General features: G+C 42.9%; 2 protein-coding genes and 1 long non-coding RNA gene across 6 annotated transcripts in view; 1 reads left to right on the top strand and 2 right to left on the bottom strand.

Moving 5' to 3' along the window:
* FBLN7 (fibulin 7) overlaps positions 1-2,591 on the bottom strand; it is a 49,798-nt gene extending 47,207 nt beyond the window's left edge. Inside the window, exons 1-2 of one of the 2 annotated variants that reach the window (XM_066267675.1) lie at positions 2,402-2,591; positions 1,809-1,906 (exon numbers count right to left, since the gene is read on the bottom strand). In XM_066267675.1, the coding sequence (XP_066123772.1) occupies positions 1,809-1,883 (75 nt within the window). In that variant the 5' untranslated portion in view covers positions 1,884-1,906; positions 2,402-2,591. Of the gene's footprint in view, positions 1-1,808; positions 1,907-2,331 lie in introns of both variants that reach the window. The other variant, XM_066267672.1, reaches the window with a different exon arrangement.
* LOC136330611 (uncharacterized) lies at positions 1,852-22,077 on the top strand. Of its 2 annotated transcripts, XR_010730344.1 has the most exons (4): positions 1,852-1,983; positions 18,572-18,742; positions 20,154-20,281; positions 21,822-22,077. It is a non-coding gene; the product is annotated as an uncharacterized lncRNA (long non-coding RNA). The 2 variants fall into 2 exon arrangements; XR_010730345.1 differs by lacking the exon at positions 20,154-20,281.
* TMEM87B (transmembrane protein 87B) overlaps positions 21,204-26,193 on the bottom strand; it is a 64,173-nt gene continuing 59,183 nt past the window's right edge. For both annotated transcript variants that reach the window (XM_066267670.1, XM_066267671.1), the window contains exon 19: positions 21,204-25,245. In XM_066267670.1, the coding sequence (XP_066123767.1) occupies positions 25,186-25,245 (60 nt within the window). In that variant the 3' untranslated portion in view covers positions 21,204-25,185. The remainder of the gene's footprint in view (positions 25,246-26,193) is intronic.

Raw genomic sequence — 26,193 nt, 5'->3', positions numbered from 1 at the left:
GGACCTACTTAGAGTGGAGTTGGGGAGGCCTCTGTGAAGAGGTACTTATTCTATCTAACAGAGATCTGAAAGATGAGGAGACATGCTGAGTGTACCTGAGGCCTTCTTTATGGTGTACCTCTCAGGCTCCTCCAGGCAGGCTGGGAGAGACCTCCAACCACATAGGACTTAGGATAAAGGACAGTTCTACCACAATTTTTAAACCTATTTCTGTGGACAACCTCTTTGTTCCCATTCCCCCTCACAAAGCCCAGTAAGTGGGACAGAAGTTCATGCAGGTAAAGAAACAAAGATTTATTTTAGAGGATAAGGACTTTGAGAAAGCCTGGAAGTGGCAGGGCCAGGATCAGGCTACAATTCCTGGGAACAGCCCCAAACTCTAAGAACTGCCAGGGTCTCACCTGTTTTTCAAGTAACCTGGAGAGATAGAGAGAGGCCCCACAAAATCAGATGACAGCAGACAGGGCTCCCAGCATCTCCTTGTGCATCCTGTTCAACTGACTTTCCCTTGACCCTGGCTTGGAGACCCATCTCGCTACACTCTGGCCTTGGGTCTGGGCTTGATGTGTTTTGTTTGTAACCTGCAGGTAGGCGTGAGACTCCCTGGTCTGCTGGGTGGGTCCACTGTGGCCCCACACTAGGGCCCTGCTGTTAGCTTCCTGCGTGCCTGCAGACTACTCCTGCAGTAATAACACCTCTCCGGCCTAGTCTGAGACTGGGTTCTCCCTGACAGGCAGACATGGGAGCAGCCATCTGGTTCAGGAACTGAATGCAGGCAAGAGAGTCTGTGAGGAAGGGGCAAGGCCGGGAGCCAAGGAGAGAGACTACGTTTACTCCACTCCTGGCTATGTGATCTTGAGTGAGTCACAATCTCCCTGGGCCTCAGCTCCCTTATCAGGAAAATTGGGGTGACAGTAGTTACAGTCCTCTCCCACAGGGCTGCTCTGGTCAATGTTTAGCAGAGACCCCACAGTCATCAGGGTGCAGTTAGAGTGTGCAGGCTTTCCTTCCCAGGGTTACTGTTATTGCTGTGGGCAGTATTGTTGGGGCCAACCTGCCTCCTAGGTCAGCTGAACCTACTCTGGCTGCCAGAGATCATCTGTCTGGGTTGGCTCTGAATTTGGCACTTCCATCCTCAGAAGAAGCATTTCTATCTGCATTTTTTTTTCTAAACTAAATTTATTGAGGTGACATTAGTTAATAACATATTAGTTTTAGGTGTATGATTCTATAATATATCTTCTGTATATTGTGTTGTGTGCATTCTTATCTTAATTTTAATCACTGGATCTTACTGGTTAATATAAAAGTGAATCTGGTCAAATACACCCAGTGAAACTCCAACACATACAAACCGAAGGAGGGAAAGTGAACAGCGAGCCCGCGAGGGTGGAAAAAGACACGCAGCCGGAACCCAGCACTGCGGGGAAGCGCCGAGAACGTGGGAAAGTCGGCGGCGTGTGGGAGCGATGGAGTTAAAGCCGGAGATGGGAAGTGAGAGGGCGGGGACACTCTGATCCAGCTGGTAACCAGCACTTCTCTTGGGGACCCAGGAGAGACCACCGTCTCAAAACCCGGAAAACTTCCCCAACCCCGACCCCGCGGGCCGCAGCGCACGAACTGCACGGGAACCAGCGGATCCAGAGCGCGGCCCGCGGTGCTTCTGACGGACTGGTGGGTCCGACGCCTCTCCCCTAAAACCCGACCCAGTCCGATTGTCCCAAACCCCCCGCCCACGCCTCCAATGGAGCGTGGCTCAGGTCCTGCGCGCCAGCCAGGAGGCGGGAGACACTGAGCTGGGCACTGACCTGGGCACTAAGCTGCACGGGGCCGGCAACGAGCAGCAGCAAGAGGAGGAGCGCGCGGGGAGTGCGGGGCTGCATCTCGCAGGTCCGGACCTCTTTGCCTGGGAGAGAACCACGCTGCTGTCCGACTGCTGCCGAATGTGTCCAGCCTTTGCCCAGTGTGACCAGCTGATGCCCAGTATGTCCAGCCCACAGGGTCAGGGAGGTGGGAGCACAGCCGGCTGCCCGGGAGAAGAGGGGAGGGGAGCGCAGTTCGGTCGGTGCGCGAGGCCCTGGGCGCCTGCGGCCACCAGCGTCCGTGGCCCGGCGCTGGGGGTGTAGGGGGGGGGAGGTGCCGGCCCCCAGGCTGGGAAGAAGGAGGGGCCGCCCGGCCAGGAATGCGCCTGGAGCGCGCCCAGCCTGGGCCCCGTAAGGCGTGAAGCCAGGACGTGGACGGCGGGGAATCCGCAGGGCCCCCGGGGTAGGCGTCCGAGTCTCACACCAGCACGAGGCTGGGCGCCCACCCGCGCGAGGCCTCCCGACCCACCTCTTCCAGCGAGGGAGACTGAAGCTGACACCCGGGACCCCATCAGCAAGTGACATAGTGCGACTCCCACCTAGGTCTGTCCACTCCACAGCCACACACGGACACCGTCCTCCACTGCAGTGTGACTAGGAGGTGGCCTTCACAAACTAGACAGGAGGCTGACTAAGTTCTCCCCTCCCAGTAGACTAGTGTCCTTCTAAATAATGCTGTTGGGGTCCAGGGACTCCATGCACCGGGACTAGGAACCTGCAGGTTCCCACCTCCCAGACGGAAAGAGAAACAGTTTAGAGGCGAGTTATGAGGGCACTGGACACTGTGCTGCAGCCAGTGGGACGCAAGCAGAGCAGGGCAGACAAGGGCAGTCTGAAGTCCCCTGTGCCCCCCGGGCTGTGGGAGGAACCGGATGGCCTCTCCGTGCTCCTGGAAAACATTATCTAAGTTCTTACTGGAAAATGTTTCAGAGGCAACGCTGCAGATGGCACAGTTCACACAACGTGTGCCAAGCCTCAAATATTGTCCTTTTCCGCATGTCACTTAGCAGAGCCCACTTGGCACTCAACAGGCTACAGCCTCCCAGCAGGAGCTGTTTTCCTTGGAAGCCAGAAAGGGGTTTGGACGCCCCTGGGGAGTGTGGGGCACCCCTCAGGGTGCACTACCTGAGTGTTCACTACCCAGAAAACCCTATGGTGCCTCTCTGGCCACCTTCCTGTGAGAGGAAGTGGAGCGGCTGTGTAAGTGCACTTTGCATTCCTGGTGAGACATCCTGACGAGAGATCCAGTCAGACATTGCTGCTCCCTTGTCCAGGTGGAGGGGCCAGGCAGCCTGTGGAGGTTGTGGTTTACTACTGCCTTGGTCTCCTGTGTATACTGTCTAGGCCCAAGCCCCCTTTCTCTCTGTAGCCCCTTCTCCCCACTAGTGAAAGGTTTGTTCTGGCCAGTGTGGTCCTGTTTACTTTGTATTCTATCCCACTTGTGTTTTCCCAGCAGCCTCCCCTGGAAGGCCAAGCTTCTGGGGTCCAGATGCTGGCTGCCTTTCTTCTCTTGCCCTCTCTATAGGTTTATAAAGCTGGAAGAGACCTCGATTTCATGATTTCACAGACAAACTGAATCTGGTGTGGTTAAGTGACTTGCCCACCAGATACAAACTCAGATGTCAGGGCTCCTCCCAGAGCCATTTGTGTCCAGAACAGGCTGCCTTCAGTCTCATCCTACCTGTCACTTAAATATACGATCACAGGACTCCAGGAATTTTATTTACGGGAACTGAGGTTTGGGGGTTATTTTTGGGGGGGGGGTTGTTTTTTCCTGCTTACTAATTTCCATTTGATACCCTTGTTCTATGGCCACCTTCCATTTAGTGCTCTGCCATCTGTTCTGATTCAGCCTTCAAAGGTCCCCCTGGCCCAGCAGTGCTGGCCTATCTCTGTCTTCACTGCCCTTGAGTCACAGTGATAAGGCGCAGGCCCTGCACAGCCAGACCCTGTCAAGTTTGTCTAAATACAGACAGACCATGACAATAAGCCAAGTGCCCTGTATTTAGGGCTCTCAAAATTAACCTTTCACTTAATATAATGGGTCTGTCGACTGTCCACAAAAGAACATTCAGCCTAAGAAAAGGAGGTCTTATACGAATTCATTTGAGCTAAAGTAATGGAAATTGCCAGGAAGCAAAATCTCAACAGATTGAGAAAATGCTCTGGAAAATGGCAATTTTACAGTTATTTTATACATCAGAATCAAAGGAGGAGCCATAAGGTAGGTTACATGAAATCCTTTACTGGTAGATTAGGGGGGCAGTAGAAAGCAAAGTGGGAAAATCTCTGGGATTGGATAAAAATAAAATGGAGAGATATATTCTTCCTTTACATTGGTGGGTACAGGAGAGTCAAAATTCACAGCGCACACGTATTGGGGAACAAGGTGACAGTGACGGTTTCTATAGTCTCATGTTCTGGTGTGTGGGCATGCCCTGAGGAGTCGAGATTACTCTGACATTTCAGAGGTATATTATTTTAGATACAAAGAGACAATAGACAGGCTCACTTAAGGTAAAGGTTGACATTTGTCAAGGAAGCTATAGGCCTGGGACATGACTACTTGCCATGACTACTTTTAGGTAGGGACTTTTATGTTCAGACCATCCTATGTGGTTACTTTGGTCTCTCATTTTGTAAGGCCCGCCACTCAGGGTCCCCTAAGCTTGTTAGGTTTAGTATGTGGCCCTTTTTTTCATTCATACTTCTGTTTCCTCTATATTTTGTTTTCAAAGGAATGTTCTTTAGTGTTGGGGGAATTGGTGGGCATGGGGTCTACACACCTAAAGAACATATTTTTAAAGGTTTTGGCAAAATCAGTTGCCATCTCCTGAGCTCAGCACTCTCTTTGATATACTTGTGCTCCTTATATAATGTGGGAATGCAAAGCAAGACAGGAGGATTTGCTGTGGAAACCTAAGACCTAACCAGAAGTGGCACCCAGGTAGAAATAGCCTGTCCAAGCCCTAGCCGGTTGGCTCAGCGGTAGAGCGTCGGCCTAGCGTGCGGAGGACCCGGGTTCAATTCCCGGCCAGGGCACACAGGAGAAGCGCCCATTTGCTTCTCCACCCCTCCGTCGCGCTTTCCTCTCTGTCTCTCTCTTCCCCTCCCGCAGCCAAGGCTCCATTGGAGCAAAGATGGCCCGGGCGCTGGGGATGGCTCTGTGGCCTCCGCCCCAGGCGCTAGAGTAACTCTGGTCGCAACATGGCGACGCCCAGGATGGGCAGAGCATCGTCCCCTGGTGGGCAGAGCGTCGCCCCTGGTGGGCGTGCCAGGTGGATCCCGGTCGGGCGCATGCGGGAGTCTGTCTGACTGTCTCTCCCTGTTTCCAGCTTCAGAAAAATGAAAAGAAAAAAAAAAAAAAAAAAGAAATAGCCTGTCCCGCAGGGCCCTCTGGTCCTGTGGTGGCCCCCTGCCACCTGGCTCACCCTTGGAGTTTCACTGGCTTCTTATCAACTTACCTGGCTGAATCCTGCCTGGCAGCTCATTTGGGGCTGCTTCTCTGCCTTTAGCTCCTTCACCCCACACCCATCTGTGCTTCTAAATGTCTCCAGCCCCCACTGACCACCTACAAGGGTCATAGGAATAGAGCCTGTGTGTTAGCCTGACCCAATACAACAGGGTAGCATGGGGCAAGGGGGTGGTCAAACAGGAGTTCAAACCATTCATTACACAAACACGAAATGTAAGACAGCCCTGGGCCAGGTGCTACATGAGTCTCAGTAAAAAAAAAAACCGTGCAGTCATGTGTTGAACTTTCAAGACACTATCTGCCCATGTATGATGTCACGACTAGGAGAGACATTTCCCCCCTATAAAATGTTTCCAATGTTATAAAATGAAAATCTGTAGAAGAACAGGTTTACTTGTGCCACGATTAAACACCAAACCCTGTTACTGCCTGCTAAAAGGAGAAAAATGTTGCAAGTCCATTAATGCCATTCCAAATACCTCTGGATGTGGCAGAGTGTAGGATGCAGTCAAGGATATACCGCCCATGAAATCAGACACTTCTGGGCCAAAGCTTACCCACTACATGCTGCTGGAACAGCCTCACAACTCGTCTAATCTTTGCAGGCCTGTTTCTTCATCCCTATAACGAGAACAGCATTTATCTGAAAAGTTATTATGAAGTCTCAAAATAATGAATATAAAGTGTCTAACACAGTGTCTGGCATACAGCAGGTGCTTAATTAAGGAGGTATGTTTAAACTGACTCCGAGGGTCTTTCATATGGGGACAACATAAGAAAGGAACCAGTATTTCAAGAACACATCACATGTCAGGCCTTTTGTTAAGTAAATCACAACAAACCCAGTGAAATGGCTACCATTATTATGCCCATTTTGTAGATTGGGAAACTGAGGCTGAGGCTGCTTCAGTAAGTTGCTTGAGCAACAAACCTCAGGGTGGTAATTGGGAGAGATGGGATTTGTGCTGGGTGTGTGAATCCAGGGACCGTGCTGTCTGCCAGGCCATGCTGCAGGAGACCCAAACAGGGTGTGCTCCTTGGCCCATGTGCAACAGTTTCTAAGGTAGCTATATCAAAATTAACTTCAGGAGAAACTTTCCAGGGTATGTTTTGTTTTGTTTTTTTACTATAAACTGAGATTACAACTACACAGGTTTGGCCTAATTACAATAATCTCCAAGGAACTGTTGAAATTAATTCCTGAGTCTAGCATTTTATATTCGGTATGTTCAAAACAGGTGGCTTCCACTGGTGACTCTAACTGGCCCTCAGATACACTCTGCGTCTTTTCCCAACTGTCTGCCATGGAGGCCAGCCTGTGGGGACCACATCAACTGGCAATTGGCCCTCTGTCCTCCAGTTGGGTGTGGCTAGTGGGAATGCCCAGAGAGAGCACTTGGACAAGGGTAACGTCATGAGGTTGAGTCAAGGTAGCTGTGTCCCTTGATAGAAGATCACTACTCTTTTCAAGGTCACCTGTTCTCCACAGTCTCTCTCCTTGGGGATTCTAGTGGCCACTCTCTCTCCCATCCTCCTCAGCCTCAGACTGGTAACAGTGCCTAGATTAGTAGCCCAGGGATAGGGTGTTCCCTGGTTGGTGCTTCTACCAAAGATATGGTCCTGTCCATATCTTTGTAAAAAGGTCCTCTTCAAATTATCTTCACTGGAGCAAACTGGCTTTTGATTCAGAGTGACCATCAGCAATAGATTGAAATATGTTTTACCTCTAGAATGGTGGCTCTAATAGGAAATGAGGTAAAATACACATTTGATCAAGCTAATAATTTTTCTGCATCTATTAAGATGATCATGGCATGTTTTCTTAGGATTTCCTATTAATATAATGTATTATATTAATTTATTTTCAGATGTTAAACCATCCATGCATTCCTAGGATAAATTCTAGTTGGATTTTAACTTCCTTGCCATTTCCATACTACATATTTTTTAGGTATTTTCTTAGTGGTTGTCTTGCATTTACCATTAACATCTTAATTTATAACAATTTAGTTCTGATTAATACAGACTTAATTTTAATAATATTCAAAACTTTGCTTCTACATAACTCCTTTCCCCCTATTTTATGCTGTTCTTACATCTTAGTTAGATTTTTAATTTTTTGTATATTATGTGTCCATTAACCTATATTTATAATTACATCTTTAATAAAGACTTCTTTTAAGTCTGATAGGAGGGGGGGAAAGGAGTTACAAACAAAATAAAAACATTTATACTGTCTTTTATATTTATCTACATATTTATTTCTTTATGTGAATTTGAGTTACTCTTTAGTGTTCTTTTGTTTCAGTTGAAGGATTCCTTTTAATATTTCTAATAAGGCAGAATTATTAGCAACAAAATTCTTTGGGTTGTTTTTGTTTAGGAGTGTCTTTATTTTTTGATTTTTGGTGGATAGTTTGCCTAGATATAAAATTCTTGGTTGATAGGTTTCTTTTCCCCTTTCAGTACTTTGGACATATCATTCCATTGCCTTTTCCCACCAAAGTTTCTGATGAGAAATCAGCTTTTAATCTTATTGAGTATCCCTTTCATATGATGTCACTTCTCCCTTGTTCTTGAAAAATTCTTTGTCTTTGACTTTTGACAGCTTGATTATGATATGTTTTAGTATAGATTTCTGAGCTTATTTAACTTGGAGTTTGTTAACCTTCATGGATGTATAGTTTAAAGGTTTTTTAAAATATCAAATTTGGAGAGTTTTCAGCCATTACATCTTCATTGTTCTTTCTCTTTTCTCTATTATGCATATGTGGTATGTTTAATGGTGTTTCAAAGATCTCTGAGGCTCTGTTCATTTTTCTTTACTCTACTAAATAATCTAAATTGCCCCCATTCAAGTTCAGTGGTTCTTTATTCTGCCTGTTAAAACTGTTGTTGAGTCTCTCAAGTAAATTTTTCATTTTTTATTGTACTTTTTAACTTAAAAGTATTTCCATTTTTACTTTCCATTTTGTTCATTTTTGAAATTGCTATCTCTTTACTAATATTCTCTATTTAGTAAGGCATTGTCCTCATACTTCGCTCTAGTTCTTTAGACAGATGTTTTTCTTTAGCTCATTAAATATATTTAAAATAAGTGATTTAAAAATTCTTGTTTAATAAGTCCAACATCTGTGCTTTCTCAGGAACATTTTATATTGTTTTTATCCGGTATATGGACCATACTTCCTTATTTCTTTGCATGTGTGTATGTATGTATGCATATATATATGGGGGGGTGAAAACTGAACATTTTAAGAAATATAACATGGTAACTTCTTTTTCATTGATTTTAATTTATTGTGTTTACATAGATTCTAGTGTTGCTCAGAATGCATCCCCCCTCCCCCATATTCCCCTCACCCTTGCACCCCTCCCCATAGCGCCCTCCCCCCTTTCCCTTCAGGTTTATCTCATTCTATCATCCCCTTTCCCTCTGTTCTCTTTTCCTCTGGTCCCTTTGATCTCTCCTCTGTCTCAATTCCTTTACTCAGTTCACATTGTTCATTGGATTCCTCAAATGAGTGAGGTCATATGATATTTTTCTTTTTCTGCCTGGCTTATTTCACTTAACATAATAGTTTCCATGTCCATCTATGTTGTCGCAAAAGGTAATATTCCCTTCTTTTTCATGGCCCCAGAGAATTCCATTGTATATGTGTACAACTGCTTTTTAATCCACTCATCCACTGACGTATACTTGGGCTGTTTCCAGATCTTTGCTATTGTGAACAATGCTGCCAGAAACATGGGGGTGCAATTTCTCCTTTTGAAACACTGCTATGGTGTTCTTGGGGTATATTCCTAAAAGTGGTATAGCTGGGTCAAAAGGCAGTTCGATTTTTAATTTTTTGAGGAATCTCCATACTGTTTTCCACAGTGACTGCACCAATCTGCATTCCCACCAGCAGTGTAGGAGGGTTCCCTTTTCTCCACATCCTCACCAGCACTAATTCTGTGTTGTTTTGTTGATGAAGGTCATTCTGACTGGTGTGAAGTGATATCTCATTAAGGTTTTACTTTGCATTTCTCTAATGATTAGTGATATTGAGCATTTTTTCATCAACCAATTGGCCATCTGTATGTCCTCTTTGGAGAAGTGTCTATTCATTTTCTTCCCCTCCTTTTTTTTTTGTGGCAGAGACAGAGAGAGTCAGAGAGAGGAACAGATAGGGACAGACAGACAGAAAGGGAGAGAGATGAGAAAAGTCAATTCTTCATTGCGGCTCCTTAGTTGTTCATTGATTGATTTCTCATATGTGCCTTGACCAGGGGGCTACAGCAGACTGAGTGACTCCTTGCTTGAGCCAGTGACTTTGGGCTCAAGCTGGTGAGCCTTGCTCAAACCAGATGAGCCCGCACTCAAGCTCGTGAGCTCAGGGTCTCGAACCTGGGTCCTACACATCCCAGTCCAACGCTCTATCCACTGTGCCACCGCCTGGTCAGGCTCTGCCCATTTTTTGATTGGATTGTTTATCTTCCTGGTGTTGAGTTTTACAAGTTCTTTATAAATTTTGGTTATTAACCCCTTATCAGACATATTGTAGAATATGTTCTCCCATTGTGTAGTTTGTCTTTTTATTCTGTTCTTATTGTCTTTAGCTGTGCAAAAGCTTTTCAGTTTGATATAGTCCCACTTGTTTATCCTGTCTTTTATTTCCCTTGCCTGTGAAGATAAATCAGCAAATATATTGCTGTGAGAGGTGCTGGAGAACTTACTGCCTATGTTTTCTTATAAGATGCTTATGGTTTCACAGCTTACATTTAAGTCTTTTATCCATTTTGAGTTTATTTTTGTGAATGGTGTAAGTTGGCGGTCTAGTTTCATTTTTTTGCAGGTAGCTGTCCAATTTTCCTAACACCATTTGTTGAAGAGGCTGTCTTTACTCCAATGTATGCTCTTACCTCTTTTGTCAAATATCAGTTGTCCATAAAGGTGTGGGTTTATTTCTGGGTTCTCTGTTCTGTTCCATTGATCTATATGCTTGTTCTTATGCCAGCACCAAGCTGTTTTGAGTACAATAGCCTTGTAGTATAACTTGGTATCAGGAAGTATGATACCTCCCACTTTATTCTTCCTTTTCAAGATTGCTGAGGCTATTCTTGTTTTGTTTTGTTTTTTTTTTTGGTTCCTTTAAATTTTTGGAATATGTGTTCTATATCTTTGAAGTATGTCATTGGTATTTTAATTGGTATTGCATTGAATTTATAAATTGCTTTGGGTAATATAGACATTTTAATGATGTTTATTCTTCCTAATCATGAGCAAGGTATATGCTTCCACTTGTTTGCATCGTCCTTGATTTCTTTTATCAATGTTTTATAACTTTCCGAGTATAAGCCTTTAATCTTCTTCGTTAAATTTACTCCTAGGTACTTTATTTTTTCAGTTGCAATAGTGAAGGGGATTGTTTTCTTAATTTCTTTCTGACAGATCATTGTTGGTATAGAAAAATGCCTCTGATTTCTGAGTACTAATTTTATATCCTGCCACCTTGCTGAATTCATTTATCAGGTCCAGTAGTTTTTGACTGAGACTTTAGGGTTTTCAATATACAATATCATATCATCTGCAAATAATGATAGTTTTACTTCTTTTCCAATTTGGATTTCTTTTATTTCTTCTTCTTGTCTGATTGCTGTAGCTAGGTCTTTCAGGACTATGTTCAATAAGAGTGGTGAAAGGGGGCACCCCTGCCTTGTTCCTAATCTGAAGGGATTACTTTTAATTTTTTCCCGTTGAGTATGATGTTGGCTGTGGGTTTGTCATAGATGGCCTTTATCATGTTGAGGTATATTCCCTGTATTCCTACTTTGTTGAGAGTTTTGATCATGAATGGGTGCTGGATTTTATCAAATGCTTTTTCTGCGTCTATTGAAATTATCATGTGGTTTTTCTCCTTCCTTTTGTTTATGTGATGAATCACATTGATTGATTTGCAAATATTGTACCAGCTTTGCCTCCCCAGAATAAATTCCACTTGATCATGGTGTATGATTTTTTTTCATGTATTGTTGGATCCAGTTTGCTAATATTTTGTTGAGGATTTTAGCATCTAGTTTCATCAGGGATATTGGCCTATAATTTTCTCTCTTTGTGTTGTCTTTGCCTGGTTTTGGAATCAAAATTATGCTTGCCTCATTAAAGGAGCTTGGACATCTTCCTTCCTCTTGAATTTTTTGAAATAGCTTGAGGAGGATAGGAGTTAGTTCTTCTGTGAATATTTGGTAGAATTCACTTGTGAAGCCATCAGGCCCTGGGTTTTTGTTTGTTGGGAGGTTTTTGATAACTGTTTCGATCTCATTTGCGGTAATCAGTCTGTTTAGGTTTTCTGATTTTTCCTGATTGATTTTTAAAAGATTGTATGTTTCAAGGAATTTGTCTATTTCACCTAGGTTGTCTAATTTTTTGGCATACAGTTCTTCATAGTATTTTCTTACAATTCTTTGTAACAACTGTTGTAATAACAACTGTTGTGTCAGTTGTTATTTCTTCACTCTCATTTCTAATTTTATTTATTTGAGTTCTCTTTCGTTTTTTCTTGGTGAACCTGGTTAAAGGTTGATTGATCTTGTTTACCTTTTCAAAGAATCAGCTCCTTGTTTCATTGATTCTCTGTATTGTTTCTTTAGCCTCTATATCATTTATTTCTGCTCTGATCTTTATTATTTCCTTCCTTCTACTACCTCTGGGCTTTACTTGCTGTTCTTTTTCTAGTTCTTTTAGATGCAGGGTCAAGTTGTTTATTTGAGCTTTTTTAGCTCCTTAAGGTATGCCTGTAATGCTATGAACTTCCCTTTCAGTACTGCTTTTGCTGTGTCCCATAAATTTTGCGTTGTTGTATGCTGATTATCATTTGTTTCTAGGAATTTTTCTATTTCTTCTTTGATCTCATTGTTAACCTATTCATTATTTAATAACATGCTATTTAGTTTCCAAGTGTTTGAGTATTATTCAGTTGTGGTTGATTTCTAGTTTCATGCCATTATGATCAGAGAAGATGCTTGATATGATTTCAGTCTTCTTAAATTTGTTGAGACCGCTTTTGTGCCCTAACTTGTAGTCTATGCTAGAGAATGTACTATGAGCACTTAAAAAGAATGTATATTCTGCTGTTTTAAGGTGAAAGGTTGTGAAGATATCTATTAAATCCAGTTGATCTAGTGTGTCCTTTAAGTATGCTGTTTCTTTGTTAATTTTCTTTCTTGAGGATCTATCTAGTGATGTTAGTGGGGTATTGAAATTTCCTACTATTATAGTATTGCTATTGATCTCACCCTTTATATCCATCAAAGTCTGTTTTATATATTTATGTGATCCTATATTAGGTGCATAGATATTTATAATGCTTATATCTTCCTGTTGGATTGCTCCCTCTATTATTATGTAGTGACCTTCTTTATCTTACTATAGCCTTCGTTTTAAAGTCCATTTTGTCAGATATAAGTATTGCTACCCCAGCTTTTTCTTCATTTCTATTTGCATGAAATATTTTTTTACCTTCAGTCTATGTGCATCTTTTGTTTTACGTTGTGCCTCTTGTAGACAGCATATGTATGGGTCCTGTTTTCTTATCCATGCAGCTCCCCTATGTCTTTTGATTGAATCATTTAATACATTTATATTTAAGGTTATTATTGATATGTAGTGGTTTATTGCCATTTTATTTTTTAAAGCTGTGTTCCTCCTTTGCTATATTTTTTTCCCACTTTGATCTGTTTACAACAGGCCCCTTAACATTTCTTGCAGCATTGGTTTGGTTGTAATGAATTGCTTGATTTTTTTTTTTTTTTTTGGTCTGGGAAGCTTTTTATTTCTCCTTTAATTTTAAATGATAGCCTTGTTTGATAAAGTAGTCTTGGTTGTAGGCTCTTGTTCTGCATTACTTTGAATATTTCTTGCCATTCCCTTCTGGCCTCAAGTGTTTCTGTTGAGAAGTCAGATGTCATCCTATGGGGGCTCCTTTGTAGGTGATAGCCTTTTTTTTCTCTAGCAGCTTTTAATATTTTCTCTTTATTACTTAGTATCTTTGGTATTTTAATTATGATGTGTCTTGGTGTAGATTTCTTTGGGTTTCTCTGTAATGAAGTTCTCTGTGCTTCTTGAATTTGTGTGACTTTTTCCTGCATCAAATTAGGGAAGTTTTCAGCTATGATTTTATTGAACAAAGAGTCTATCCTTTGTTCTTTCTCTTCTTCTTCATAAACCACTATGATGCAGATGTTATTTCTCTTTATGTTTTCACAGAGCTTAGAGTTTCCTGAGACTTTTTGAGTCTCTTTTCCTTTTGCTGCTCTGCTTCCATGCCTTCGTTTATCTTGTCCTCTAACTTGCTGATTCAATCCTCAACTTCATCCATCCTGCTTTTAATTCCTTCCATTGTGTTCTTCATTTCTGATATTGTATTTGTCATTTCTGACTGATTCTTTTTTATTATTTCAATGTCCTTTTTTATACTTGCTATCTCTTTATTTAGTTGTATGTTATGACCATCTATTGTTGTTCTAAGATCTTTGAGCATCCTAACAATCATTATTTTAAACTCTGTATCTGGTAATTTGGTTATATCTGACTCATTCAAGTCATTTTCTGGGAATTTCTCTTGATTCATTTGAGTTGCATTTCTCTGCCTTCCCTTTCTGCCTTTCTGTCTGTATATAAGAAGTGTGTGGCCACTGGAGTCCAATGGGTGTGGCTGTGTTTCCTAGGTGTGGTCTGTATGCAGGCCACCACTCCCTCTGCTGCTGCCTCTGGCATTCGGGTATGGGTGTTGCCGGCACCAGCCGGCTACAGCTGTAGCTGCAGCTTTAGCCTCTCCTCCACAAGAGTGGCTGTGTTCACATGCCTGGGTCTACAAGCCTTGACCTTTGCCCCGCCCTGCGGGAGGAGCTGCGTGCCGCACCTGGGGCTGCAAGCCTGAGCACTGCAGGCAGTGGTGAGCACCTTTGCTCAGCTGCGGGTCTCTGCCTACTCCCAGGTTTGGTTTTTTTTTTTTCTGTATTTTTCTGAAGCCGGAAATGGGGAGAGACAGTCAGACAGACTCCCGCATGCGCCCGACCGGGATCCACCCAGCACGCCCACCAGGGGGCGACGCTCTGCCCCTCCGGGGAGTCGCTCTGTTGCGACCAGAGCCACTCTAGCGCCTGGGGCAGAGGCCGAGGAGCCATCCCCAGCGCCTGGGCCATCTTTGCTCCAGTGGAGCCTCAGCTGTGGGAGGGGAAGAGAAAGACAGAGAGGAAGGAGAAGGGGAGGGGTGGAGAAGCAGATGGGCGCTTCTCCTGTGTGCCCTGGCCGGGAATCGAACCCGGGACTTCTGCACGCCAGGCCGATGCTCTACCACTGAGCCAACCAGCCAGGGCCTACTCCCAGGTTTTCACCCCGCTTCTACTGGCAGAGCTGTGCTTGCATGTTGGGCCACAAGCCCAGGCTCTGCCGGCTGGGCGGGGCTGCACACCTGTGCTCAGCCGTGGGTCTCCACCTGTTCCTGGGCTCTTGCCCCACCCTTGTGGACAGAGCTGTGCTCAGTAGTCAGGCTGGGTGGGGCTGCATCCTGGTGGTCAGTCGCAGGTCTCTGAAGTTCCTAGGCTTTTGCCTTTCTCCAGCAGGTGGGAATGCTGCCCGCTTTCCACTTTCATGCTCCCCTTTCACTCCCTGTTGGGCGAGACTGAGCTCATGCAGGCCTCAGTTGTGGCCGGCCTGGCTACCGCCCCTGTCGCGGGACCACTCTTCCATGTCTAGCTGCCATCCACCCTCCAATGAGCCCTCAGCAGTGGGTGCTGCAGCTCTGATCATAGCACTCAATACTGTATTCCTTAAGGCTCCCTTCTTTTAAGTGACTCCGCTTTGAGTACCATGGAAGAGCTTGTTTGGCCGGTGTCCTGCTTTTCTTTGGTGGTATTGCTGGTTCCAGGGAAAATATTCACTTCAGATTTGGGGAGTGACTCAGCCCAGGGGTTAGGGTGGCTATCCCTCAAAGTGTTTCTGCCTGTGTGTTGGGCAGATAAACTATATTATGCTCACTTTGTTAAAGATGGTGCTGCCCACATGGAAGCCTGTCTCCCAGGTGATATTAATGCTTGTTGGGGGCGGGCTGTGGGCAGGCAGGATCCTTGTAGTCTGGGGCTTGGTTTTAGGACTAAGTCTTTCCCACCCTTTTTGATGTGAAGTGGTACAATCCCATCATGCCTCAGATAAGTGAGTTTGTATTAGAGACTTTCCTATTTTGTATATTGGATTAGAGGTTTTGATTTCTATACTCTAACATGGGGGCAGAACAGGAGCTTGCTCTCTTGGTTCCTGAGATTATCATTAGAGGAGAGAGCAGAGAGGAGAGCAGAGAGAGGCCATGTGGAGGAGGCCGGGAGAAGCAGCCAAGATGGTGGAGTGCTGAAGGAGAAGCCAGTTTGTGCAGAGTATGTGCAGGAAGAAGGAAGGAGATGGGGAACAGAGGTGAATAAGTCTGGTGAGCTAGAAACCTTTGATTCTAGGAAACTCGGATAAGTCAGTAGCTTTGTGAGCACTGATTGTGAGTGGGTTTTGGAGCCCAGTGTGTGTTTTTACTTGCCTGCCAGGTGCAAGCTAGGATTAAAGATGATGGCCCACCAGTTTTTGGCTCCGTTGTTTCTTTACCGACTGTCCGAATCCAATGCAAACCTGCATGGGCCAGGCGCTGTGATGGTGGCCTTCGATACTGGCTTCACACTGTGCCTCCTAGTTTACACTCTTCCTGCTATTCCAGTCCTGTCCTCTCTCCCTGTCCCCCGGAGTCCCAGGTGAGTGATTGTGAAAGAGGTTTCCTGCACGGTTCCTTTAAGAAGAATTCTGGGTCTGGGAAATATGTCTCTTTCTCACAAACAGTATCCTGACTTGTTTCACAGCTAAATATTGTCCGTACGCTTCTTCTAGGCTCTGGGGCTGCGGACTGGGGCTTTGTTCCTGGGGCCCAGGACCCTCCCCTCTCTGCTAAACTCCCTTCCCGCCACATGAGTCTCACCGGGCTGCCGTTCGCTCCAGGGAGCTGGGCAGCCCTCTCCGCATTTCTGCTTTTCCTACCAGTCTCAGTGTGGCTTCTTCAGTGTTCCTTGGTTAAAGAGTCCTCTTAGTTTAGTCCAAAGTTGGTTTTTCCAGATGATGGTTCTTAAAGTTAGTTTGTAATCCACTTTGGTTCTGGGAGGTGGATGTTGGTATGTCTGCCTACTCCATTGCCATCTTGCTGCCAACATGGCAACTCTTAAAACCAGATCCTCTCCACTCCCAGAGCTTTTTGATATCATTCCTCATTGTGATAGTTTGTTGATTTCTTTGAACTAATTCTGTAAAGTCTGTATTATTTGTAATACATAGTGACTATGGAAGTTTCTACCCAGTTATCTACTAGTCAGCTAATTATTGATTTCCTTACTCTTGGAACCAATTTATCTCCTGGTGCCTGCCAGTGTGTGTGTATATGTGTTGGGTTGCAACTCTGCCTTAGACTTCACCTCCTACTTCCTGCTGTCTTTGCTGAATATACATAGAGCTCTATGCATGCATGTAGCTTTTTAGATTCCTAGAAATATGCTAATATTTTTCAATGTTTCCAAATCATTCCTTTCATTATCTTTTCAAGTTTTCTTGGTTAGTCCATTTGTCTCAATTGTTATTTGTTACCTCAGGAAGCTGCAGTATTGAAACACCTGACTGCAAATGTTTTTTAACAACAAAGGAGAGGCTTTTAGTACTGGGCAAGCTCTCACCCGGGTCAAATAAAGACAAGTTGGGTTTTTTTGTTTTTTAGTGGGTTTTCCAAGGAAACACTAGACAAGTGAAATAATGGCATTTTCTACTACTGAATTGGCATTCCAGGTAAGGGAGTAGGGCAAATTAAAACATCATCAAGTATGGTCTGACCTGTGGTGGTGCAGTGGGTAAAGCGTCGACCTGGAAATGCTGAGGTCGCTGGTTCAAACCCCTGGGCTTGCCTGGTCAAGGCACATATGGGAGTTGATGCTTCCTGCTCCTCCCCCCCTTCTCTCTCTCTGTCTCTCTCCTCTCTCTCTCTCCCTCTCTCTCCTTTCTAAAATGAATAAATAAAAAAAAAATCATCAAGTATGGCGTTCTTTCTAAAATGCATTTTTCCTGAGTAAATGCTCCTTAAGTTATTGCAAGACTGGTTTATTTCCAGAGTTCTAAAAAGGAGAATTTTGAAAGTTTTTATGAGGTTTTTATGATTTTTATGAAAGGACAAACTTTCAGAAGTCCTTAGTCCCCCATTTTTTTGTTACTCCCCCAATTATTTTTTAAGCAGGAAGCTTACATGGTTGGGCTCAATATAAACTATTTCTCCTATTAGCAGAAATCTCAGCTTCCCATTTTCAGCCTTAGATGGGTGTGTGGAGTCTGTACCACATACACATGGTTCAGTGAATTGGGAGGTTTATAGGCAGAATGTTGTGCTTTCCTTCTTTGGTTTTCTCATTAGTAATTCTTTCAGTTTCCTTCCAGCTGCTGTGGTTCTTCTAACCTCTGTCTTCCAGTTCAACAAGATAGCAAGTTTTATATCTGGTTTTTATCTCCCCACTTGGCACAAACTATAGCCTGCTATCAGTTAATAAATCATAAAAATGGGAAATCCATCCAGTGCAGTTCCCTTCCATAAGTGTTCAGTACCTTCCAGTGTCTTCCTGCTTTTTGTCTCTCTTCAATATCTTCAACTAGTTATTTTAATTTTGTATAGAGCTGTATATGGGGCAGATTGATACAATAGAAGGTACTTCTTCATTGTCAGAACTTGAAATCCACAAATGCATTATACAGTAAGTTCATTCTTTAAAAAGCAATTTCATAGTTAATGAAAAGGCCAACTTGCTCATTCTCCCAATATACATGTCTGAAATAATTATTTGGAAGCAGATATACTAATACCCAAAGTTTTTTGTTTGTTTTGTTTTTTAATGGAAAATAAAATAATATGGAATAGATGGTCTTATCATCAGTAATGGTCATAGTGGTAAAAATAGACACTGTCCATAACTCTCTGGACTCTACTTTGTCCTAAAGAAATCTCCACTTATCAATTAAGCAGCAGAGAATCAGAATTAGAATTATTTATGGAGAAATAGAATTTGGAGGCTAGATTGAAAGACAATAGTCACATAAGATGATGTAACAAGGGATAACCAAAGCATATACCATGTATTTCAAGTTTGGCTGTGCACTCAGCCCTCACATAGTACCTCCCCCTCTGACCCCAAGGACCCAGAGGTGAGAAGAGCAACCTAGGAGACAGATGTCAACTCTGGCCTGAGGGACCTGGGGCCAAAGAAGCTTTGTGGGTGCCCATTTTCTCATCTGTAAGATGATCTCAGAGGCCCCCTCCAGCTTTCATGTTCTAATTGTGAGGGAGACTGGAACTATACCCAAAAGGTAAGTGTTTTGCTAGGATGGTGGTATTCTGTGTGTACATTTGGGATTTTTAATTTCATCTCTAAATTCTTTTAATGGCATTTTAGGAATTAAATGTAAATTTATAAGTTTTTAAAATGAAAGAATTAGAGACAAGATGTTGAAAATAGATCTCTTCAGAAATGTTACTTTGGCACCATCAGCTGGGAAGTGTTGAAAATCTTTCCTGTACATAAACTTTCTTACTACTTTCCTGAAATGTTTTAAAGAAAACATTTATATCTGAATTGAGTACCTTGTCAGCTTATGTTAGTAGGAATTTAGGTGTACTTAAGGGGCACCAAACCTGCCCCTTAAGTAACTTCATTCATTTGTATTTTACCTGGCGGCCTATGTTCCACCCATCTCAGCAGCACCTGACAGCTACTGCTGCCCCTTTCATAATAACCTTGGCTATCTTTTGAAAGATTGTGTACCAGGTACTTGAGACGTATTATCTTACTTAATTCTCTAACAAGCAAACACATATTTATTAAATGAAACTCCCTCATTCTCGGGACTTTGACAACTCTTCAAGGATGCTTCCCAGCAGTATTATACCAGCTTGTCACTTGCCAGAAGGGTGACCATGGGCAAATTATTTAACCACTGTGTATCCTTATCTATAAAATCACTGGCTGACCTATCACATTGGTACCATGAGCCCACAATGGTTAACAAAGCCTGGCACTAAGCACTCCCTAAGTTACCATCACTATTATTCCAACAGACCATGCTTTTCCTCTGGGAATACCCACCTTGGCCACCTCCAATGCTGGCAGAATTTCCACGAAGAATTCTTGTGTCCATCTACTTGGGACAGGATGGATTTTATTCATTAATGGATTAGGCTGTGATCTGAGATCATGCTTGTTTCTAGAGTTTCTGATATATAGCCTAGTTATGGTATCATCACTTTTTATGGAATTATTTCTCAATATTACCTAAGAAAATCAGGAAGACATAGGCTTTTAAGTCTCCCCTAGTCCACTGTCACAAAATAACCTGTGGTAGAAGTCATGGGTTGTCCATCCAAATCCATCCTCTCCTTCCACAAAACTAGAATAGCAGGCAGGTGCAGAGCTGTTGACATTCCCAGGTTAAATGGCAGTCTGATGTGGCCACGTGACTAAGTTTTTGCCAATGGAATATGTTGAGAAGGGATGTGCGTCACTTACAGGCTGAGCTCCACAAAACCCCCAGGATAGATCAACTGTCCCCTTCTGCTGGAGGGATGCAGGTTACAGGCCCAGGAGATGGTGGCCAATAGAGGGAAATAAATCTTGGGTACCTGAGGGACTCTGGCTGGGGGGGGGGATTTCCCTGCCCCCCAGAACTGCACATCCTAATAAACATCTTTTTTCTGTCTTAACTACTACTGAAATGTGATCAGGTTGTGACCACAGCCGAGCTGAACCTAAACAACTAGTCACAGGTGTCATAGTGAGGCATTTCCACTAAATTCTTCCTGTTTACATGGAAAACAGTTCACATATGTGACTTTGTATCATATTACTTACAGTAAGTATTTTTCTGTATATTGTATAGTCTTCATAATAATTTAAAGGTTGCAGAGTATTCCACAAAGTAGCTGGTTAAACCAGGGGTCCCCAAACTATAGCCCGCAGGCCGCATGCGGCCCCCTGAGGCCATTTATCCGGCCCCCACCGCACTTCCGGAAGGGGCACCTCTTTCACTGGTGGTCAGTGAGAGGAGCACATTGACCATCTCATTAGCCAAAAGCAGGCCCATAGTTCCCATTGAAATACTGGTCAGTTTGTTGATTTAAATTTACTTGTTCTTTATTTTAAATATTGTATTTGTTCCTGTTTTGTTTTTTTACTTTAAAATAAGATATGTGCAGTATGCATAGGGATTTGTTCATAGTTTTTTTATAGTCCAGCCCTATAATGGTCTGAGGGACAGTGAACTGTCCCCCTGTGTAAACAGTTTGGGGACCCCTGGGTTAAACTGTAAGTTACTTTCTACTCTATTGTTGACATTTGATTTCTAATTTTATCTGTAAAAAATGCTATAATAAGCATTTTTGTGCAGAAGCCTTATTCTATATTTTGAATCATTTTTAAAACATCAGAATTGGCATTATTCACAGATTATAAACACATCGTTGAACTTCTTTTCACAAAGACTGAATCAATTACATTACCATCATTAATGTGCTCATTTCATCAGGCTTTGAAAGCAAAAGGATTTTACAAATATATAATAGTATAAACTTAGGTCAATTTAATTTCTAGAAATTTCCCCATCTTTTATTTTGCATTGTTTTGATTACCACTAAGGTTGAACATTTTTCCATGTTTGCTAATTAGATCTAACACCTCTTTAAAAAATTTTATGTCCTGCCATCAATTAGAGCCTACATTTTCTGTAGATTTATATAATCCAGGACTAATAGATATTATGAAGAATTAGTCATACAAAACTTCAAAAAGCAATTTATTAAAAGTCAGAACAAATATTAAGGCACAAAATACATCAATTTTTTTCAAACAAAAATCTTTGAAATAGTTTTATCCTACATCCAAAGCAACTTCTTCCAAAGGATACAATAATTTAACCTTTTAAAATAGAAAAATATAACTTCTTAAGCCCCTAAACTTTCTCCCCAATACGTTTCCTAGTTCTAAAGTGGTTCCTTAGTGTGTAGTAAGCTCCTATATTACAATGTATACTTCCTTAAAAGTTTCGTTTGTCACTTACATACATTTGGCATGTTTAGGACTTTAATCATTAGTATAAAGCCTGTTGCTTTGTATTGCTTATTGCATGCTGTTTATCATACAAAGACACAATACCAAGACCAGTGACTTATAAATCTAGCATAAAATCATAACTTTAAACTAGTCCTGTGTAGCCCAGCACAACAGACTCAGACCCCTTTTTAAAAAAGGATATAAAAATCAACCTTTATGTATGTTTTTTATACTTTCAGTCTTGATATTCTAGTAGTGCAAACATAATGCACCATATTTTACAGGAGGAAAGTCAATATTCTTTATAGTATATGGAAGAAATAAAAAAATTATTTTTTTTACAGGCAAAGTATAGAAACATCTCAGCCTTAAAAATTCACATATTCTGCCTGGCCTGTAGTGGTGCAGTGGATAAACCTTTGGCCTGGAATGCCAAGGTTGCCAGTTCGAAACCTTGGGCTGCCCTGGTCAAGGCACATACAACAAGCAAGCAATGAACAACTAACATGAAGCAACTATGAGTTGATACTTCCCATTCCATGCTCCCCTTTCTCTCCTGTCTCTGTAAAACCAATAAATAAAGTATTTTTTAAAAATTCATATATTCATCTATATTTTCTTATTTTTTGAATGAAACAAACTTAACTATTCTTTAAAGCAGATACTAATACTAATCTAACTCAAATCATGAAAATTCCCTCTTGAGCAAATTTCACACATCATATAAATCTAATATGAATTGCAAAATGCTAGAAAAACAAAACTGGACTCTTCTCCCAGACCCCTTCATTAATAGGAAGACCTATCTTGACAGCATCCTAAGAGTAGATTCATCTGACCTGGATGACCCGTTTCTGGGCCATGCAGAAGCAGGATGACAGCTGCCCTGTGGCTCTGGCTGTTACTCTCCCCATGTCCTTCGTGTAAACTACACTCCACCATAGGGCTTCCCTCCTTTTTATGTGAGGCTCAGAAGGCACTGCACAGGAATCCTCAAAAAATTCAGGTCACATGGCATCAGCAGAGGACACAATGATCACTGACACTAACAGACACAGGGCATCATGCCCTTTGAAGAAAAATTCTGATAGGTTATCAGAAGGGAACCCTACCTTTTCTGGGTGACGAGGGAAGCCTGCCTTTCAGCCTGCAGTTAAGCCACCCAGGTGCCAGCATTTCCTTTTCCAGCTGCAGAAAGTGGGTTTTTATGAACCCTGCCGAGGTTACGTCGGAGGCCGTTTCTTGTCCCTCAATGACCATCTGTTCTACTACCTGGCCACGAGCTGGCAGCTGCTACAGGCTGGATGTCCAGGATTCTACATTCTACATTCAAACCTCAGCCACAGTGGGGGTGAATCTGTCTCAAAATCCAGGCAGTGGATAAAAATTTTAGGAATAAGAGGACAGTGGTCACCTCCAGGTAAAAAACAACCTGAGCTGAGGGCTAAACACAGCAAAACCAAAAAGGTCACAGAGGCTGGGCAATGCACAGGGTGGCGCCCAGGACTGCGGCAGACACTGAGAAAGGAACACAGCTCACACTGTAAACTGGACACCCTTCTCTAGGAAGCATGTCCCAGAGTGACACTATCTTGACCACCATATCCTATTCAGTAAGTACAACACTATTTAATATTCACAACTGAAAGTATCTTTCAAGAGACATTACTACTAGAAATAAATCTTTTTCACTAGACTTTGTGAAATAGGTAAATAAGAAATAAATTCCAGGGCCTTGGCTGGTTGGCTTAGTGGTAGAGTGTCGGCCTGGCATGTGGAAGTCCCAGATTTGATTCCCGGCCAGGGCACACAGGAGAAGAGCCCATCTGCTTCTCTACCCTTCCCCTGCTCCTTTCTCTCTCTCTCTCTCTCTTCCCCTCCTGCTGCCAAGGCTCCACTGGAGCAAAGTTGGCCCCAGAAGCTGAGGACGGCTCCATGGCCTCCACCTCAGGTGCTAGAATGGCTCCGGTTGCAACGGAGCAATGGCCCAGATGGGCAGAGCATCACCCCCTAGTGGGCATGCCAGGTGGATCCCGGTCAGGTGCATGCAGGAGTCTCTCTGCCTCCCCGCTTCTTACTTCAGAAAAATACAAAAATAAATAAATTCCAAAAAACTTTTTTGAAAAAATTTTGTTTTCTATCTTCACAATGAAAAAAATGAAAGGTTATATTTAAGTGTTTTTACTGGTGAAGACTTTAATGCTTCTTAGTCAAAATTCTCTGAAATCATTCTTCACAAGGTTAGAACTCCTTCTAAGAAAGATACACAATTCTAACTTTAATTCCTACTCTAAATGTCCACTTGCTCTGCATCTTTGGTCATGAAAGTAGCAAACATTCACATTCCCATCAATATTTTCAACTGCCTTTCAAGTTTAGAATGCTCTGCATTTAAAAACAAAGTTAAAACAAAAAATTTCAAATCACATTATTATAATGAAATAAAATAATGTATTAAGAAATTAATTATAAGATTAGCAGTGCAGTTAAGAATGTTTGTTTGGTTTTTTTCCCAAGTTAGAAGCAGGGAGGCAGTCAGACAGACACCTGGATGTACCCAACCAAGATCCACCCAGCATGCCCACCAAGGGGGTGATGCTCTGCCCATCTGGGGCATTGCTAGGTTGAGGCCGGAGCCATTCTAGCACCTGAGGTGGAGGCGATGGAGCCGTCCTCAGCATCCGGGTCAACTTTGCTCCAATGGAGCCTTGGCTGTGGGAGGGGAAAAGAGAGAGAGGGGAAGGAGAGGGGGAAGGGTGGAGAAGCAGAGAGGCGCTTCTCCTGTGTGCCCTAACCGGGAATTGAACCCGGGACTTCCACATGCTGGGCAGACACTCTACCACTGAGGCAACTGGCCAGGGCCTTAAGTATGTTTTGTTATGAAATCAAATATGCCAAGATTACATAAGAGGTAAGGTCCTAGTGTCCTCCAAGGACAGCAGCTTGCCAAGAGGACCTACTCCGGGGAAGCAGACAGGGAAGAATCCACCACCTGCCCCAAGCAGACTCAGGAAGCAATACATGCACATACAGCCTGAGTGAGGGGACAGTGGCAGAGTAAATCTTTGGAAGTGACCTTCAAGACCCTCTCTCTCCACATACTTGTGTCCACTAAGCTCAGAGAGTGAAGACATCCATGATTTGATGTACACGGTGATAATGACAGAGCTTTGTGCCAATGTTTGCACTCACACACACAGCACTGAGCCACATCAAAATCTTATGTCCCAACATTAACTTGTTCTACTGATTATCCAATTATTTCTGTATAAAAGTCAAAGGGAATCATTATTGCATCTACTGACTATACCCCAAGAGATGAAGAGTGTCTGACCACGCTTCAAATACCTCAATGGTCAGTGAAAGAACACTGGGAGTGTTTATGTAAAAACAAAACAAAACAAAAAAAACTTTATATCTGAAATTGCCATATTTTCCAGAAAAAAGAGACAACCCAGTCCACAGGTCTGCCACCCATCAGCTCAGGGTATTTGGGTAATACTTTTCTCAAGATTACTTCCAAGTTCAGCCAATTTAGTGGCTATTAAACTGACATTCAAGAGCCAGCTTAAAAAGTGTAAAACCCATCTACCACCTGAATTCTTAACTTTAATACACAGATTTCCAAGATAATAAAAACTTGTTGCATGACCTCGGTTAGTCCTGGGGGGTCTGTCACCATGAACTAGGTTCATGTATATGGTCCAATCACATCATCTTTTCTGAAGAGAACATTTTTTCTGCCATTTCAGATCTGGTCATGATTTCCTTTAAAAAAAAAAAAAAGAAAGATACTCATTCAAATGTTGATGCTTCTTCCAGAATCTAACAAAATTCTCTAATCTATCAAGAGTCATAATTTTGGTGAGGAATTAAGTATGTTCAACAGTATACAAAGAAGTATTAGATGCAGAAAATGAAATCACATAACGCACATTTCCCAGTATGTATAGTCAATTACCTGCTGAGAAGTTCAGGAAATGTTAACGCCCCACTAGCTAGAACACATCTTGAGTTCAATGTCACCAGGGAAAGGCAGGGACAGGAGTTCATCTGGGAATTGGCCTCATTTTATCAATTAATGTACTTCTAAACTATAAATGAACGATTTATCAAATGAATACTATAAATGTCCTTTTAAGAATCATTCCACGGGAGTTAAAAATCCTGAAGTGTGACTTTTGTATCCAAGTACGTGTACTCTACAGCAGTGGTCCCCAACCCCCAGGCCGCAAACCGGTACCGGTCCGTGGGCCATTTGGTACTGGTCCGCAGAGAAAGAATACTTACATTATTTGTTTTATTTATATTTAAGTCTGAACGATGTTTTATTTTTTTTAAATGACCAGATTCCCTCTGTTACATCTAAGACACTCTTGACGCTTGTCTTGGTCACATGATACATTTATCCGTCCCACACTAAAGGCCGGACTATGAAAATATTTTCTGACATTAAACCGGTCTGTGGCCCAAAAGGGTTAGGGACCACTGCTATACAGCCTCTCAGACTCCCCATTCCATGGTAGTCAGTCACCACGCTGGGCCAGTCACTGCCATCGCCTTTCAGTGAGCAGACTGCAGCTTCCCTCATTCTACAGCTGCCATGCGAGTTCCCCTTCAGCACCGCCTACTGCCCTTGGCTCCTCGGCACATAGCCCATGCTCATGCATGCAGCCCTCCTGCACCTCTTCACTTCAGCCTCATGACTGTCCTGTG

Source organism: Saccopteryx bilineata, chromosome 3 (assembly GCF_036850765.1).
Source record: "Saccopteryx bilineata isolate mSacBil1 chromosome 3, mSacBil1_pri_phased_curated, whole genome shotgun sequence".
NCBI classification, from domain to species: domain Eukaryota; kingdom Metazoa; phylum Chordata; class Mammalia; order Chiroptera; family Emballonuridae; genus Saccopteryx; species Saccopteryx bilineata.
The sequence above is the reverse complement of the archived record's forward strand: the minus strand, read 5'-3'. Positions and strand labels throughout refer to the sequence as shown.